The 18,452-nt window shown below is 49.2% G+C and overlaps 1 protein-coding gene across 1 annotated transcript; it reads left to right on the top strand.

Moving 5' to 3' along the window:
* Positions 1-229: 229 nt before the first annotated feature.
* TM7SF3 (transmembrane 7 superfamily member 3) lies at positions 230-16,517 on the top strand. Its single transcript, XM_069966116.1, has 12 exons — positions 230-471; positions 9,955-10,109; positions 11,361-11,511; positions 11,653-11,773; positions 11,856-12,027; positions 12,113-12,290; positions 12,372-12,458; positions 12,535-12,615; positions 12,914-13,066; positions 13,200-13,297; positions 14,344-14,506; positions 15,653-16,517. Exons 1-12 carry the CDS (start codon positions 408-410, stop codon positions 15,913-15,915), a joined length of 1,686 nt encoding a protein of 561 aa, XP_069822217.1. The 5' UTR covers positions 230-407; the 3' UTR covers positions 15,916-16,517.
* The last annotated feature ends 1,935 nt before the right edge of the window (positions 16,518-18,452 follow it).

The raw sequence follows: 18,452 nt of genomic DNA, 5'->3' as shown, positions 1-18,452 counted from the left end.
AATGAGAGAAAAACAACCAATCAAATTGCAGCTTTCAGTTTCCCAGCTGCACAAGAAACATTGAAGCTGCAATCTGATTGGCTGCTGCAGACAACCAATTAGATATCAGGTTTACGTTACCAAGCTGCAGAGATAGAAAACGAAAGCGACTATTTGATTGGTTGCTTGATCATTTCATACGTCACCCCTGACGCTATTCATATAAGTTATTATCACGGACTGTACAATCGGCGCGCTTATCGCACCGGAAGTGGTGTGTGGTCGGTGCGTTCCACGGGCCGGAAGTGAGGTTCGCGCTGTCTTTAGTGTTGTCTAGGGGCCGGGCAGGAAGTGCGGAGTGTTCGGGGCGGGCTGGTGGCTGTGCTCCGGGTGATGTGAGGCGGTGAGCAGCCAGACAGGACGGGAAGATGCCGGGCTGGGGGCTGATCGTCCCGCTGCTTCTGTTGGGAGTGCACAGCTCCGGTACCGCAGGTGAGAGCAGCGCTGTGTGTGACTGTGTGTCTATAGTGTCCGTGTATATGGGCTGTGGTCAGGGGACACTACATACCTCTCTCCATGTCTGTATGGACCCTGCACTGGGGCAGAGAGGAGACAAACCCGGACTGTAACCACCAAGATGGAAGTAACAATGGTGCACAGGGATTCCCTCCACCTAGAGACCCGGAGATAGTGTTATCCTCCTCCTCCTCCACCGGCCGTAGCGTTATCCTCCTCCACCGGCCGTAGTGTTATCCTCCTCCACCGGCTGTAGTGTTATCCTCCTCCACCGGCTGTAGTGTTATCCTCCTCCACCGGCTGTAGTGTTATCCTCCTCCACCGGCTGTAGTGTTATCCTCCTCCACCGGCTGTAGTGTTATCCTCCTCCACCGGCCGTAGTGTTATCCTCCTCCACCGGCTGTAGTGTTATCCTCCTCCACCGGCTGTAGTGTTATCCTCCTCCACCGGCCGTAGTGTTATCCTCCTCCACCGGCTGTAGTGTTATCCTCCTCCACCGGCTGTAGTGTTATCCTCCTCCACCGGCTGTAGTGTTATCCTCCTCCACCGGCTGTAGTGTTATCCTCCTCCACCGGCTGTAGTGTTATCCTCCTCCTCCTCCACCGGCTGTAGTGTTATCCTCCTCCTCCTCCACCGGCTGTAGTGTTATCATCATCCTCCTCCTCCGGCCGTGGCGTTATCATCCTCCTCCTCCTCCGGCCGTGGCGTTATCCTCCTCCACCGGCTGTAGTGTTATCCTCCTCCTCCGGCCGTGGCGTTATCCTCCTCCTCCTCCACCGGCCGTGGCGTTATCCTCCTCCTCCTCCACCGGCCGTGGCGTTATCCTCCTCCTCCTCCACCGGCCGTAGCGTTATCCTCCTCCTCCTCCACCGGCCGTAGCGTTATCCTCCTCCTCCTCCACCGGCCGTAGCGTTATCCTCCTCCTCCTCCACCGGCCGTAGTGTTAGGGTATGTTCACATCGCGGCCGACGGCTACATGACGGCCACATTGACTTTAATGAGCAGGACAGAGTCATTATGTGATTGTGTTCTGCTCATTTGCGGGACGTACATGGCTTTTGTGCAGGACTCCAAAGCGTGGTCGACTACGCTTTGGAGTCCTGCACAAAAGCTGTGTACGTCCCGCAAATGAGCAGAACACAATCACATAATGACTCTGTCCTGCTCATTAAAGTCAATATGGCCGTCATGTAGCCGTCGGGCTGCACAGCAGCATCCTTTTTTCACTGACTTCTGACGTGCGGCTAAAAACGAGATATGAACATACCCTTATCCTCCTCCTCCATCGGCTCGTAGCGTTATCCTCCTCCACCGGCCGTGGCGTTATCCTCCTCCACCGGCCGTGGCGTTATCCTCCTCCACCGGCCGTGGCGTTATCCTCCTCCACCGGCCGTGGCGTTATCCTCCTCCACCGGCCGTGGCGTTATCCTCCTCCTCCACCGGCCGTGGCGTTATCCTCCTCCTCCACCGGCCGTGGCGTTATCCTCCTCCTCCTCCACCGGCCGTAGCGTTATCCTCCTCCTCCTCCACCGGCCGTAGCGTTATCCTCCTCCTCCTCCACCGGCCGTAGCGTTATCCTCCTCCTCCTCCACCGGCCGTAGCGTTATCCTCCTCCTCCTCCACCGGCCGTAGCGTTATCCTCCTCCTCCTCCACCGGCCGTAGCGTTATCCTCCTCCTCCTCCACCGGCCGTAGCGTTATCCTCCTCCTCCTCCACCGGCCGTAGCGTTATCCTCCTCCTCCTCCACCGGCCGTGGCGTTATCCTCCTCCTCCTCCACCGGCCGTGGCGTTATCCTCTTCCTCCTCCACCGGCGTGTGTGTATATAGGGATCTGCGCCCCCGGTGTGTGTGTATAGGGATCTGCGCCCCCCGTGTGTGTGTATAGGGATCTGCGCCCCCCGTGTGTGTGTATAGGGATCTGCGCCCCCCGTGTGTGTGTATAGGGATCTGCGCCCCCCGTGTGTGTGTATAGGGATCTGCGCCCCCCGTGTGTGTGTATAGGGATCTGCGCCCCCCGTGTGTGTGTATAGGGATCTGCGCCCCCCGTGTGTGTGTATAGGGATCTGCGCCCCCCGTGTGTGTGTGTGTGTGTGTGTGTGTGTATAGGGATCTGCGCCCCCCGTGTGTGTGTGTGTGTGTGTGTGTGTATAGGGATCTGCGCCCCCCGTGTGTGTGTGTGTGTATAGGGATCTGCGCCCCCCGTGTGTGTATAGGGATCTGCGCCCCCCGTGTGTGTGTGTGTGTGTGTATAGGGATCTGCGCCCCCCGTGTGTGTATAGGGATCTGCGCCCCCCGTGTGTGTGTGTGTGTGTATAGGGATCTGCGCCCCCCGTGTGTGTATAGGGATCTGCGCCCCCCGTGTGTGTGTGTGTGTATAGGGATCTGCGCCCCCCGTGTGTGTATATAGGGATCTGCGCCCCCCGTGTGTGTGTATAGGGATCTGCGCCCCCCGTGTGTGTGTATAGGGATCTGCGCCCCCCGTGTGTGTGTATAGGGATCTGCGCCCCCCGTGTGTGTGTGTGTATAGGGATCTGCGCCCCCCGTGTGTGTGTGTGTGTGTGTGTGTGTGTATAGGGATCTGCGCCCCCCGTGTGTGTGTGTGTGTATAGGGATCTGCGCCCCCCGTGTGTGTGTGTGTGTGTATAGGGATCTGCGCCCCCCGTGTGTGTGTGTGTGTGTATAGGGATCTGCGCCCCCCGTGTGTGTATAGGGATCTGCGCCCCCCGTGTGTGTGTGTGTGTGTGTGTGTATAGGGATCTGCGCCCCCCGTGTGTGTGTGTGTGTATAGGGATCTGCGCCCCCCGTGTGTGTATAGGGATCTGCGCCCCCCGTGTGTGTATATAGGGATCTGCGCGCCCCGTGTGTGTATAGGGATCTGCGCCCCCCGTGTGTGTGTGTGTATAGGGATCTGCGCCCCCCGTGTGTGTATATAGGGATCTGCGCGCCCCGTGTGTGTGTGTGTGTATAGGGATCTGCGCCCCCCGTGTGTGTATATAGGGATCTGCGCCCCCCGTGTGTGTGTGTATAGGGATCTGCGCCCCCCGTGTGTGTGTGTGTATAGGGATCTGCGCCCCCCGTGTGTGTGTGTGTGTGTGTGTATAGGGATCTGCGCCCCCCGTGTGTGTGTGTATAGGGATCTGCGCCCCCCGTGTGTGTGTGTGTATAGGGATCTGCGCCCCCCGTGTGTGTGTGTGTGTGTGTGTATAGGGATCTGCGCCCCCCGTGTGTGTATATAGGGATCTGCGCCCCCCGTGTGTGTGTGTATAGGGATCTGCGCCCCCCGTGTGTGTGTGTGTATAGGGATCTGCGCCCCCCGTGTGTGTGTGTGTGTATAGGGATCTGCGTCCCCCGTGTGTGTGTGTGTGTGTGTGTGTGTGTGTGTGTGTGTATATAGGGATCTGCGGCTTTGAAATAGTCTGGTAGAACTTTGTAATCTCTGTGGAAAAAGTCACCACAGAAATAAGTAACATAACTTGTATATCTGATGTATCTCTTTCCTCCCCCCCCCCCCATATGATAAGTGTTAGCACAGCCCGGGGGTCTTACCTAATGAGTTACACAAGAAATTCCTTCTCCTCCTTCCTCTTTTTATGTCATCTTCCTTCTCCCCGACTGCTGAGGATTTCCCAGTCGTTAACCCTCTCCTGCCTCTACATCTATCTATCTATCTATCTCCTATCTATCTCCTATCTATCTATCTATCTCCTATCTATCTATCTATCTCCTATCTATCTATCTCCTATCTATCTCCTATCTATCTCCTATCTATCTCCTATCTATCTCCTATCTATCTCCTATCTATCTCCTATCTATCTCCTATCTATCTCCTATCTATCTATCTATCTATCTATCTATCTATCTATCTCCTATCTATCTATCTATCTATCTCCTATCTATCTCCTATCTATCTCCTATCTATCTCCTATCTATCTATCTCCTATCTATCTATCTCCTATCTATCTATCTCCTATCTATCTATCTCCTATCTATCTATCTCCTATCTATCTATCTCCTATCTATCTATCTCCTATCTATCTATCTCCTATCTATCTATCTCCTATCTATCTATCTCCTATCTATCTATCTCCTATCTATCTATCTCCTATCTATCTATCTCCTATCTATCTATCTCCTATCTATCTATCTCCTATCTATCTATCTCCTATCTATCTATCTCCTATCTATCTATCTCCTATCTATCTATCTCCTATCTATCTATCTCCTATCTATCTATCTCCTATCTATCTATCTCCTATCTATCTATCTATCTATCTCCTATCTATCTATCTATCTATCTATCTATCTATCTATCTATCTCCTATCTATCTATCTACTATCTATCTATCTCCTATCTATCTATCTATCTCCTATCTATCTATCTCCTATCTATCTATCTATCTCCTATCTATTATCTATCTATCTATCTATCTATATACAGGTAAATCAGTGTACAATTGTGAGTAGAAGAAAAGATAAGGGCACTCACCGTTTGCAGTGTGTAAACTTCCAGCTTTATTTCATGGTGCGGTAAAACATCCGATCCCGCACTAGGTCAGAGCAGACGCCATACCGCATGCAGCTATGTCATGACCTAGTGCGTAATCGGATGTTTTACCGCACCATGAAATAAAGCTGGAAGTTTACACACTGCAAACGGGTGAGTGCCCTTATCTTTTCTTCTACTCACAATTGTACTACGGCATTCATACGTGCATTAGAAAGGAGCACCCCCTATGTGTATTGGTTAATAGTCCCCAGCACCACCGACTGCCCTCCCACGCCACACTAAGGAGTAGTGCTGGTGAACTCTCCCATATATTCGGTGTAGTTACAGGATGGGGGAGGGGTTATGTATCTGGATGTGGGGGGCAGCCCCTCTCATACTGTGGGTCGCCCAGTTTCAGCCATATACGTTGTCCAGGCCCCTATAGACATCATTGTGATCTCTGTCCTCTGTGTGGCGCCCCCTGATGGCAGATGGGACCCCCGGGTCTCTTCCCGCAGTTTGTTGTTACTTCATAGAGATGGTTATGTACCTCAGTGTATTTCCTGTCCTTATATAACACTGCGGCTACATCCTCCTCCGCTGCTCTCTGTCCCTGATATATACGGGGAGGAGGTGTCTGTATACGGTTCCGCTATCCTCACACCTTGTATCGCTGCAAAGTGTCACAGTGTCATCCTGAACAATGTGTGAACACGGCATTACACTGCAGATTTACCCGGGCAGTTCTGCACGGAAGCGGTGTCATGAGGGGTGTGATATATTATGGGGGGTGTGGGGCGGTGTGATATTTTATGGGGGGGTGCGGGGCGGTGTGATATATTATTGGGGGGTGCGGGGCGGTGTGATATATTATGGGTGGAGGGGCGGTGTGGTATATTATGGGGGGGTGCGGGGCAGTGTGATATATTATGGGGGGGGGTGCGGGGCGGTGTGATATATTATGGGTGGAGGGGCGGTGTGATATATTATGGGGGGGGGGGTGGGGCGGTGTGATATATTGATATATTATGGGGGGTGTGGGGTGGTGTGATATATTGTGGGGGGGTGCGGGGCGGTGTGATATATTGTGGGGGGGTGCGGGGAGGTGTGATATATTATGGGGGGGTGCGGGGCGGTGTGATATATTGTGGGGGGGTGCGGGGCGGTGTGATATATTGTGGGGGGGGGTGCAGGGTGGTGTGATATATTATGGGTGGAGTGCAGGGTGGTGTGATATATTATGGGGGGGGTGCGGGGCGGTGTGATATATTGTGGGGGGGTGCGGGGCGGTGTGATATATTGTGGGGGGGGTGCAGGGCGGTGTGATATATTATGGGTGGAGTGCAGGGTGGTGTGATATATTGTGGGGGGGTGCGGGGCGGTGTGATATATTGTGGGGGGGTGCGGGGAGGTGTGATATATTATGGGCGTGTGCAGGGCGGTGTGATATATTGTGGGGGGGTGCGGGGCGGTGTGATATATTGTGGGGGGGGTGCAGGGCGGTGTGATATATTATGGGTGGAGTGCAGGGTGGTGTGATATATTATGGGCGGGTGCGGGGCGGTGTGATATATTGTGGGGGGTGCGGGGCGGTGTGATATATTGTGGGGGGTGCGGGCGGTGTGATATATTGTGGGGGGGGTGTGATATATTGATATATTATGGGGGGTGTGGGGCGGTGTGATATATTATGGGTGGAGTGCAGGGTGGTGTGATATATTATGGGCGGGTGCAGGGCGGTGTGATATATTGTGGGGGGGTGCGGGGCGGTGTGATATATTATGGGGGGGGTGCGGGGCGATATATTATGGGGGGGGGTGCGGTGCGATATATTATTGGGGGGTGCGGGGCGGTGTGATATATTATGGGGGGGTGCGGGGCGGTGTGATATATTGTGGGGGGGTGCGAGGCAGTGTGATATATTATGGGTGGAGGGGCGGTGTGATATATTGTGGGGGGGTGCGAGGCAGTGTGATATATTATGGGGGGTTGCGAGGCGGTGTGATATATTGTGGGGGGGTGCGGGGCGGTGTGATATATTGTGGGGGGGTGCGGGGCGGTGTGATATATTGTGGGGGGGTGCGGGGCACTGTGATATATTGTGGGGGGGTGCGGGGCGGTGTGATATATTATGGGTGGAGGGGCGGACTCTCCTCTATCTCTCGGGCCAGCTTGGCTTAGTAGCCTACATGGTGGAGATGCTGACACTGGGTGGGGGAGGGGATCTTCATCTATTAGATTAGCCTCTTCCCACTCTCCTCCATAGAGCATCATTGTCTTCCTCTATTACACGCGTGTTACGGCCGATCACAAGCTCGGTCATGTGTTGTGCTGCGTCCTGGTGTCGACCTGTGAGGGACGTCTCCCCCCTCCGTCCGCCCATTGATCTCCGAGCATCGACGTCCGTCGGTTCATGTGTCATGGCCGCCTCTCTGTGTGACCCAGATACTTCACTATAGACCCCAAACTCCTAACAGCTGAGGGTTTGCTACAGTGTATCCAGTGAGCCGTGCACTATAGCAGCACAGGACTAGCTTGTTCTGATGCTTTGGTACAATGTATCGGTCCAGGCTGTTAACCTCACATAGGATTGTATTCACTGGATACAACTGTAACAGACCCTCAGATGTAGTCAGATTCTACCTATAGGCAGATATAGAGCCCTGTAAGGATTTCCCTGGTGATTCCTATTACCAAGTAAAGATGAATCATTGGAGCGATTTGGTGGCGAGTACGAAGAGTAACAGAATAGCCGCAGCCCCATAACTTCCCCTTATAAGAGGATCTGCGGCTTCACAAACATCTGGTTACTGCTTCCCTCCTGTCAGCAACGCTGTGGGCTCCGGGGATTCCTGGAAATCGGTCCTCTCTTTACCCAGGAAAAGTCAAACGTTCAGGATGGTACAGAACATAAGTTATAAGAGACTGTGACCCCGAGATGTGCAGCGAGGGATTAATAATGTAACTACTATAATACTGCTCCTATATACAGGGATATACTACTATAATACTGCTCCTATATACAGGAATATAACTACTATAATACTGCTCCTATATACAGGAATATAACTACTATAATACTGCCCCCTATATACAAGAATATAACTACTATAATACTGCTCCTATATACAGGGATATAACTTCTATAATACTGCTCCCTATATACAGGAATATAACTACTATAATACTTCTCCTATATACAGGAATATACTATAATACTGCTCCCTATATACAGGAATATAACTACTATAATACTGCTCCTATATACAGGAATATAACTACTATAATACTGCTCCTATATACAGGAATATACTACTATAATACTGCTCCCTATATACAGGAATATAACTACTATAATACTGCTCCTATATACAGGGATATAACTACTATAATACTGCTCCTATATACAGGGATATAACTACTATAATACTGCTCCTATATACAGGGATATAACTACTATAATACTGCTCCTATATACAGGAATATACTACTATAATACTGCTCCTATATACAGGAATATAACTACTATAATACTGCTCCTATATACAGGAATATAACTACTATAATACTGCTCCTATATACAGGTATATACTACTATAATACTGCTCCCTATATACAGGGATATAACTACTATAATACTGCCCCCTATATACAAGAATATAACTACTATAATACTGCTCCTATATACAGGAATATAACTACTATAATACTACTCCTATATACAGGAATATAACTACTATAATACTGCGCCTATATACAAGAATATAACTACTATAATACTGCCCCCTATATACAGGAATATAACTACTATAATACTGCCCCCTATATACAAGAATATATCTACTATAATACTGCTCCCTATATACAGGAATATAACTACTATAATACTGCTCCCTATATACAGGAATATAACTACTATAATACTGCTCCTATATACAGGAATATAACTACTATAATACTGCTCCTATATACAGGGATATAACTACTATAATACTGCTCCTATATACAGGGATATAACTACTATAATACTGCCCCTATATACAGGAATATAACTACTATAATACTGCTTCTATATACAGGGATATAACTACTATAATACTGCTCCTATATACAGGAATATAACTACTATAATACTGCTCCTATATACAGGAATATAACTACTATAATACCGCTCCTTATATACAAGAATATAACTCCTATAATACTGCTCCTATATACAGGAATATAACTACTATAATACTGCTCCCTATATACAGGGATATAACTACTATAATACTGCCCTCCTTTATACAAGAATATAACTACTATAATACTGCTCCTATACACAGGAATATACTACTATAATACTGCTCCTATATACAGGAATATAACTACTATAATACTGCTCCTATATACAGGAATATAACTACTATAATACTGCTCCTATATACAGGAATATAACTACTATAATACTGCTCCTATATACAGGAATATAACTGCTATAATACTGCTGCTATGTACAGTCCTGTGGCTGGTTATTCGGTATTACATGTGCTTGGATCCCAGTCCCCTGTGTTGTATTATGGTCGGTTGTTGTCAGGAAGCGCTGAGCACATGTTACCATATGATTTGCCGTGAGGCTGATGCTTCTCCCTCATGTGACTGTGACTAATGTGACATATAGATGGAGATCTGGCGCCATCTACTGGACGGATCAGCTATAGATTGTCTGTTATCTCAGTCCGGATGTGTTCTATAGAGGAGCAGCCGATCAGTCACAGATTGGATTTTATATTCACTCGTTGATTATTTCATGGTGGAATTGTGAGTAAATTGCCAAAATGTGGCATTCAGGGTCTGCAGAAAGCTGGGTGACTATCTTTATGACCACATGACCATGGAGATAAGTTTGTGGGAAGAGTAGGGGGCTTCAACCTGGGGGACACAATCCAGCGACTGCTCCGTATTAATGGTTGTTCCTTCCATCTCTGCAGGACTCACTGAGGTCTCCATGGGAAGGTTTACAGAGGTGAGACTGAATCGTTCCTCCCCCACAGAGTTCATTCTGCAGAACATTCCCAGCAACATCTCCTTCATCCTATTCCAAGTGCACAGTCAGTATGCCAACGTGACGCTGTCCGACAGCAAGGTGAGTACCCAGCATATTCTGGATTATGCTCCAGAGCTGCACTCACTATTCTGCTGGTGGGGTCACTGTGTACATACATTACTGATCCTGAGTTACATCCTGTATTATACCCCAGAGCTGCACTCACTATTCTGCTGGTGGGGTCACTGTGTACATACATTACTGATCCTGAGTTACATCCTGTATTATACCCCAGAGCTGCACTCACTATTCTGCTGGTGAGGTCACTGTGTACATACATTACTGATCCTGAGTTACATCCTGTATTATACCCCAGAGCTGCACTCACTATTCTGCTGGTGGGGTCACTGTGTACATACATTACATTACTGATCCTGAGTTACATCCTGTATTATACCCCAGAGCTGCACTCACTATTCTGCTGGTGAGGTCACTGTGTACATACATTACTGATCCTGTATTATACTCCAGAGCTGCACTCACTATTCTGCTGGTGGGGTCACTGTGTACATACATTACATTACTGATCCTGAGTTACATCCTGTATTATAAACCAGACCTGCACTCACTATTCTGCTGGTGGGGTCACTGTGTACATACATTACTGATCCTGAGTTACATCCTGTATTATACTCCAGAGCTGCACTCACTATTCTGCTGGTGAGATCACTGTGTACATACATTACATTACTGATCCTGAGTTACATCCTGTATTATAGCCCAGAGTTGCACTCACTATTCTGCTGGTGGGGTCACTGTGTACATACATTACATTACTGATCCTGAGTTACATCTTGTATTATACTCCAGAGCTGCACTCACTATTCTGCTGGTGGGGTCACTGTGTACATACATTACATTACTGATCCTGAGTCACATCCTGTATTATACCCCAGAGCTGCACTCACTATTCTGCTGGTGGGGTCACTGTGTACATACATTACATTACTGATCCTGAGTTACATCCTGTATTATACTCCAGAGCTGCACTCACTATTCTGCTGGTGGGGTCACTGTGTACATACATTACTGATCCTGAGTTACATCCTGTATTATACTCCAGAGCTGCACTCACTATTCTGCTGGTGGGGTCACTGTGTACATACATTACTGATCCTGAGTTACATCCTGTATTATACTCCAGAGCTGCACTCACTATTCTGCTGGTGAGGTCACTGTGTACATACATTACTGATCCTGAGTTACATCCTGTATTATACTCCAGAGCTGCACTCACTATTCTGCACTCTGTACATACATCTTACGCTCTGACTCTTTCTTGTCTCTCAGATCCCGAATATCACGGACTCTGAGACTGGCAGTGACGCTGGGCTCCTGACCGTCCTCCGCACCAATCAGACTGTGTGCACCTGGTACCTGGAGACCTCGTCCGTGGATCCTCTCCTGGCATCGGCCGTCACCATCCCGTACACAGATCGGGGTAAGAATACTTATACCATGTACCATCCAGTATCTAGGAAAGCTGGGTCTCAGCCGATGTAGGCGATGCGGTGGCGGCCATATTGGTTGTCACTCAGCTTTCCCAGGCGCAGATATTAACGGTTTCATTTCCTCTCCGCAGACCCGATCCCCGGAGCCTGTAACCTGGAGTTTAGTCTGGACACCGACCCCAACGTGTATCTGCGGTACAACCTCTACGAGACGGCCATCATGTTTGCTCCCGCCAACTTGGGCCACGCCAGGTATGGATAACACAGGGTGGGTGCCTGCTGGGGCTTGTAGTGCCAGTGTTGTCAGCCATCGTGATATGATGTGAACCCTTAGAGAGGCGACTCCTCCGGCCTGCGACGTGCAGACGGGCTCGGACTCCCGGTGGCGGCTTCAGTACGACGTCTACCAATACTTCCTGCCGGAGAACGATCTCAATGACTCGGCGTTGTTGTCGCATCTGCAGAAGATGTCACCGGTGCCGCAGATCACCGCCAACGGGATTAAGGTAAGGGAGAGAGAAGTGCCGCGCCTGCCAGCAGCACAGAGTATTTCAGAGTATTTAGTTATATTAGAGGTTGTCATGTTCCCAGCTGGCCACCCTGACCTCCAGCGACAGGACCGCCATGTCCTTCTCTTCCATCCCTGGACAAGGAGTCATCTACAACGTGGTCGTCCGCGATCCTGTCCTGAACACGGCCGCAGCCTACGTTCCGGTCCACACGTACGCTTGCAGCTTCACTGCAGCCATGGATAACTGCGCCACCCTAGGTGAGGAGGTAGCATTACAGCCTAGGCCCGAACCTGGAGCCCTGCAGGTCCTTAACTCACATCATAATCTTATTATTATAGGTAAAGTGTCCACTAAGGTTTTCTTCACGTTATGCGCTGTCTTCGGCCTCTTCATCTGCTTCTTCGGACATCGACATCTGAAGATCGGTGAGTCCTCCGGCCCCTCGGACACTTCGGTTAGCATCATCGTTTTTCTTACTGATCCGTGTGTTTTTCTCTCCAGTTTTCTTCTCCATGGGCTTCGTCATCTTTGGGTTTTTCATGTTTATTCTCCTCACGAAAGTCACCGATATCAACCATGACGGTAAGAGTTATTCTGACGTCCGCCATATCGACTCCCTTGATGTTGCCGTTTCTGTTACTAGTCAGACAGAGGCTCCTCCCCCTTGTCTGACTAGTCACTTGTTCACACACAGTTTCCCATCCTTGGTCTCTGTAACAGTCACCCACAAGTAGCTGTCTGATGGTTTGCGTCGTCTGCCATATTGTTTTTTTGGGGGGACTGCTATAAAGGTCATGTGGTCACATACAGGCTCCTCCCCCTCTGGTTGCCAATCACAGGATTGAACCCTTTTACTGATCGGCTTCCTCTCTCTCCGCAGCTCGTCTGTCGCTGACCGCCTTGACCGGAGTTATCGGCGGGCTCTTGCTTGTCGGTTACTGGTGGAGATTCGGCTGCATTTACCTCTGCGTCCTGCTGGTGGGGATAGTGCTGGGGTTCCTGGTGGCTTCCATTGTATTCTTCACACCAATAGGTACAGTATTACTTCCTGCAAACCAAGGAAGATTTTATTGTGTCTCCATGGTAACAGACTACAGACAACCCTGCGTAGTCAGATCCATTAGAGTACACACACAACTTATCCTTGACTTGTCTCCATCCTGCAGGAGATTACTCCACCTTCCGGAATGACAGCATATTCTGGTTGACGTTCACCTGTATCGCCTTACTGGTCCCCGCGTGTCTACTCCCCATGCCAAAAATAGTGAGTATCCTGCCTGTATGTCCTGTGATGGGGGGGGGGGGGGGCGCTGGCTCTGTGGTAATCTGAATGTTTCCATGTACTTCTCCAGCTTCCAGCCTTAAAGGGGGACTCCAGCGAAAATCTTTTTCGTTCAAATCAACTGGTGTCAGAAAATTATGTAGATTTGTAATTTACTTCTATTATAAATAGCCAAGTTTTCCCCTACTTATCAGCTGCTGTATGTCCTGCAGGAAATGTTTTATTTTCAGGCTGACACCTCTGGCTGCGACAGGAACTTTGTCTCGGTTTTCTATGAATCCCCCTAGAAAACCTCTCCTGCTCTGGACAGTTCCTGTCTAGGCCAGAGAGGTCAGCAGAGAGCACTGTGTCAGACTGAAAAATAAAACATTTCCTGCAGAGCATACAGCAGCTAATAAGTATGGGAAGGGTTGAGATTTTTTAATAGAAGTAAATTACAGATCTATATAACTTTCTAACACCAGTTGATTTGCAAGAAAAAACATTCTGCTGGACAACCCCTTTTAAAGGGGAAGAAAAAAATCTTTCAAATCAACTTGTATCAGAAAGTTATACAAATTTGGTGATTGTATTAAAAAAAATCTCTCATCTGCCGGTACCTATCAGCTTCTGTATGTCCTGCAGGAAGTGGTGTATTCTCTCCAGTCTGACACAGTGCTCTCTGCTGCCACCTCTGTCCATGTCAGGAACTGTCCAGAGCAGCAGCAAATCCCCATAGAAAACCTCTCCTGCTCTGGACAGTTCCTGACATGGCCAGAGGTGGCAGCAGAGAGCGCTGTGTCAGACTGGAGAGAATACACCACTTCATGCAGGACATACAGCAGCTGATAAGTACTGGAAGACTGAAGATTTTTCAATACAATTAACAAATTTGTATAACTTTCTGATACCAGTTGATTTGAAAAATATTTTTTTTCCACTGGAGTTCCCCTTTAACTTGATTCCTGGTGAGTCCTAGATTGTCGCTGAAGTTTCGTCCCCCTCCCGCAGACTCTCCTCAGAACTAACACGTCCTCTCTCACCTGTAGCTGAACATCCTGAGCTGCAGCCTGGTCGGCTCCTATGCGGTGGTCCTGGCCGTTGACAGCTACCTGTACACCAGCCTCAGCTACATCACCTTAAACATCCTCAAGAGGGCGCTAAACAGCGACTTCAGCACCGCCTACAGCAGCGTCCCCTTCCAGAAAAACGGTAAGCGGAGTCACCCCCCTCAGATTTTCTAAAGGGATTATCAAGCGCTACAAAATCATGGCTGCTTTCTCCCAGAGACAGCACCACTCTTGTCTCCAGTTTGGGTGCAGGTTTTTTAACTTCGTTCCATTGAAGTGAATGGAGGTTAATTGCAAACCACACCTGAACTGGAGACAAGAGTGGTGCTGTCTCTGGGAGAAAGCGGCCATGTTTTTGTAGCGCTGGATAACCCCTTTATAGGGCTGGGCGGTATACCGCAAAAATACCGATACCGTCACTGGCGTCGGTTAACCGACTTCAACTTAGCCAGGACGGTAATTGTGGTATTTTTGTATTTTTATGTCCCCGCACCCGTCCTCTCAGAGCCCCCCGCACACACAAGCGGCCCGGCACGAGCGCTGCACGTCATGTGCAGGAACGCCAGTATCGGAGCGGGAGCTGGAGGAGCAACAGGGCCCAGGTGACAATGCCGCCCGCCCCTGTCTGCTCCAAGCGACACCCCCCCCCCCCCCCCCCCCGTGCGCGCACCTCTCCGCCCTCTCCTCCCGTCCAGTCATACACCCCTGTCCTCCCCATACAGTCATGCACCCCTGTGTGCCCCCCCGTATAGTCATACACCCCTGTCCGTCCCCCCTGTATAGTCATACACCCCTGTCTGCCCCCCCCGTATAGTCATGCACTTCTATCCCTATGTACCTCCTGTATAGTAATACATCCCAATCCATCCCCCCCCCATATAGTCATATGCACCTATCCCCCCTCCCCCCCCCCCCCCCCCCATATAGTTATACACATGTATTCCTATATGACCCCCTGTGTATACACATTATGTAGAGGCTGTATACCTGTATATACACATCCAGGTCTCTGCTGAGACCCCCTAATAATGACAAATAGTAATAATGATAATTGACTAACCATGGGTTGCTGCTCAGTTCTTTTTTTACTTTTTCTAATCAAAATATCGCCAGTTTGACATGGAAAGTGGGTGTGGTTTGCAAAAAAGGGGCGTGTCATAATTATCGTTAAATTATCGTTACCGCGGCTACATGTGCGATAAACCGCGATATTGATTTAGGCCCATATCGCCCAGCCCTACCCCTTTAACAGATTTTAGATATCTATAACCTCTTCCCATCTCCGCAGATTTCATCATCATCGCGGTCTGGGTCATCCTGGTGGTCACCGGCATCATCACCCAGCTCTACAGGGAGCGGGAGCGGCCGCCATTCCCGCCCACCCCCTACGTGATATGGAAACGGGACCGGGAGCGACGGATCACCAACATCCTGGACCCCAGCCATCACACGCCGCCCCTGAGGGATCGCCTCCTGGCCAGCCTGGCTCGCATCAGAGACTTCTTCCGCAAGGAGCAGTCGCTGGGGGAGAGGACACCCCTGCTGCTATAGCCAAGGAAACCCCGCAGGTTCAGCCTGGACTGGCAGTATTAGGAGTTGTCACTCTTGGGTGGCGCCCCCCAGGGGCCGCTCTGCAGTATCACACTTGTTTACCTAGGACTGCGTGAAAGGCAGAAATTCAGTATTACGCTATGGCGGTGGCCTCAGCTGCAGGGACGGAGTCTATAGGAAACCACAGGCAAGCAGGCGGTGGCTTCCCGCTATATACTAATCTCCGTTCACCCAGAAGTGGCGCCAACCTGAGCTGTGTACCGCACTGAAATCTGATTACTACGGCACTACTACTAATATGGCTGCTCCTGCTCAGTGCCAGTAAGCTGCGGGGTAAAGGCCTGAGCAGCCCTGGAGACTACAGCAGTCAGGTCGCAGCATTCCCCCTCAGCTTACTTTATTAGTCAGATTTTAAAGGGGGACTCAAACAAAAAAATATTTTCCTTTCACATCAACTGGTTTAAGAAAGTTATATGGAATTATAATTTACTTCCAGTACCTATCAGCTGCTGTATGTCCTGCAGGAAGTGGTGTATTCTCTCCAGTCTGACACGGTGCTCTCTGCTGCCACCTCTGTCCATGTCAGGAACTGTCCAGAGCAGCAGCAAATTCCCATAGAAAACCTCTCCTGCTCTGGACAGTTCCTGACATGGACAGAGGTGGCAGCAGAGAGCACTGTGTCAGACTGGAGAGAATACACCACTTCCTGCAGGACATACAGCAGCTGATAAGTACTGGAAGACTGGAGATTTTTTTAAATAAAAGTAAATGACAAATTTATATAACTTTCTGATACCAGTTTGAAAGAAAAATTTTTTTGCCGGCGTACCCCTTTAAGTCATGTCGTTAAGTGGTGTTATTTTACATATTCACATTCCTTCACATTTATACCTGAGAGGGTTTTTTTTTTGTTTGTTTGTTTTATAGTGGCGCCTGATTCAGTATCTGTCTTAAAGGGGGTTAGAGAAAATACAACGCCACCCCTGTCCTGTGGTTGTTTGGGGTATTACAATTCAGCTCCATTCACTTCAGTGGAATTGAGCTGCAATACTGCACATAACCTGAGGAGAAGCGTGGCGCTGTTTGTGGAAGAAGGCAGACATCTTTGTCAACCCTGGATAACCCTCTTTTAAGAGATAGACTTGGAAACACTATGGCGGTGCTACATACCTGTTTTTATTTTTCGTCCTCAGGTCTGTTCGCTTCTATTCAGCCGGGACTTAGTTGTATTCAGGAAGGCTGGGTGATGGCTACCAGTACAGATCTGGAGTAGTCACCCAACTTTCTCAAGACTCTGCTATGTTCCCAGCTGTCAGATAAGTGACAACCCCTTTATAGGTTGTCACCCAGCTTTTCTAGAAAGAGCGAGAATTTCCTGACCTGGGCCAAATAGATCTATAAGATGGAGTTCCCCTTTAAGGGAGGGTTCAGGCATAGTGTGTTATGTGCAGTATTGTCTCCTCTGGGAATGCTGGGAGTTGTAGTATTACAGCAGCTCTATGTACGGTCCCCTCTCTGTATACCACTATCATGGACGCTTCTCTCCGCGCCGGCACAGCACTCACCTCCCCAGAACCACTTCTCTTCTCGTTTTTTTTTCTGAATTTTGTAAAAAAAACCAACCTATAATCTACTGAGAAAATAACAATTTCCAGGAGTAAAGTGTCACTTTGCAGATAACTTGTTTGTTTTTGTTTTTTTTAATATCGGACAGACAGGTCAGAAGTTTTGCTGGGGGGGTGGGGGTTAAAGGGGTTCTCCAGTGCTACAAAAGCATGGCCACTTTCTTCCAGAGGCGGCCCCACTCTTGTCTCCAGCTTGGGCCGGGGGGGGGGGGGGGGGGGGGGGGTAGACTTGTGCCTCTACAGCTGTTACAAAACTACAATTCCCAGCATGCCTGGACAGCCTAAGTTGTAGCCTTGGCTGTCCAGGAATTGTGGTTTTGCAACACCTGAAGGGCTGTGAGTTTGACACTTATTGCCGATTCTGGTTGAGCGCATCCCCGATGGTGTCCGCTGTACGTATATCCGCTCTATATATTATATCAGAAAGGGCCGGCCTCCTGTACACCGCTCCACGTTCACCATCGTCTGAGTCCACTATTGCAGCGGTTGTGGCTGAGCTGCAATATTAGATGGGACCATTGGATGGGGGTGGTGCTGTTTTTGGAAGGAGGCAGACATGTTTTTTTATCAGGATACGGTTCCTGTGTATATCTGTGTGTGGAGACGCAGCCGACACCTTGGATACATAGGACACTACTTAAAGGGGTACTCCCAGAGAATTTATTTATTTTTTTTTACTCTTCAAATCAACTGGAGTCAGACAAAAAGTTATACAGAAATGTACATTACTGCAGTCTTCCAGTACTTATCAGCTGCTGTATGTCCTGCAGGAAGTGGTCTGACACAGTGCTCTCTGCTGCCACCTCTGTCTATGTCAGGAACTCTCCAGAGCAGCAGCAAATCCCCATAGAAAACCTCTACTGTTCTGGACCGTTCCTGACATGGACAGAGGTGGCAGAGAAGAGCACTGTG

The sequence above is a fragment of the Dendropsophus ebraccatus genome, chromosome 1 (assembly GCF_027789765.1).
Source record: "Dendropsophus ebraccatus isolate aDenEbr1 chromosome 1, aDenEbr1.pat, whole genome shotgun sequence".
Lineage (NCBI taxonomy): Eukaryota > Metazoa > Chordata > Amphibia > Anura > Hylidae > Dendropsophus > Dendropsophus ebraccatus.
The sequence above is the reverse complement of the archived record's forward strand: the minus strand, read 5'-3'. Positions and strand labels throughout refer to the sequence as shown.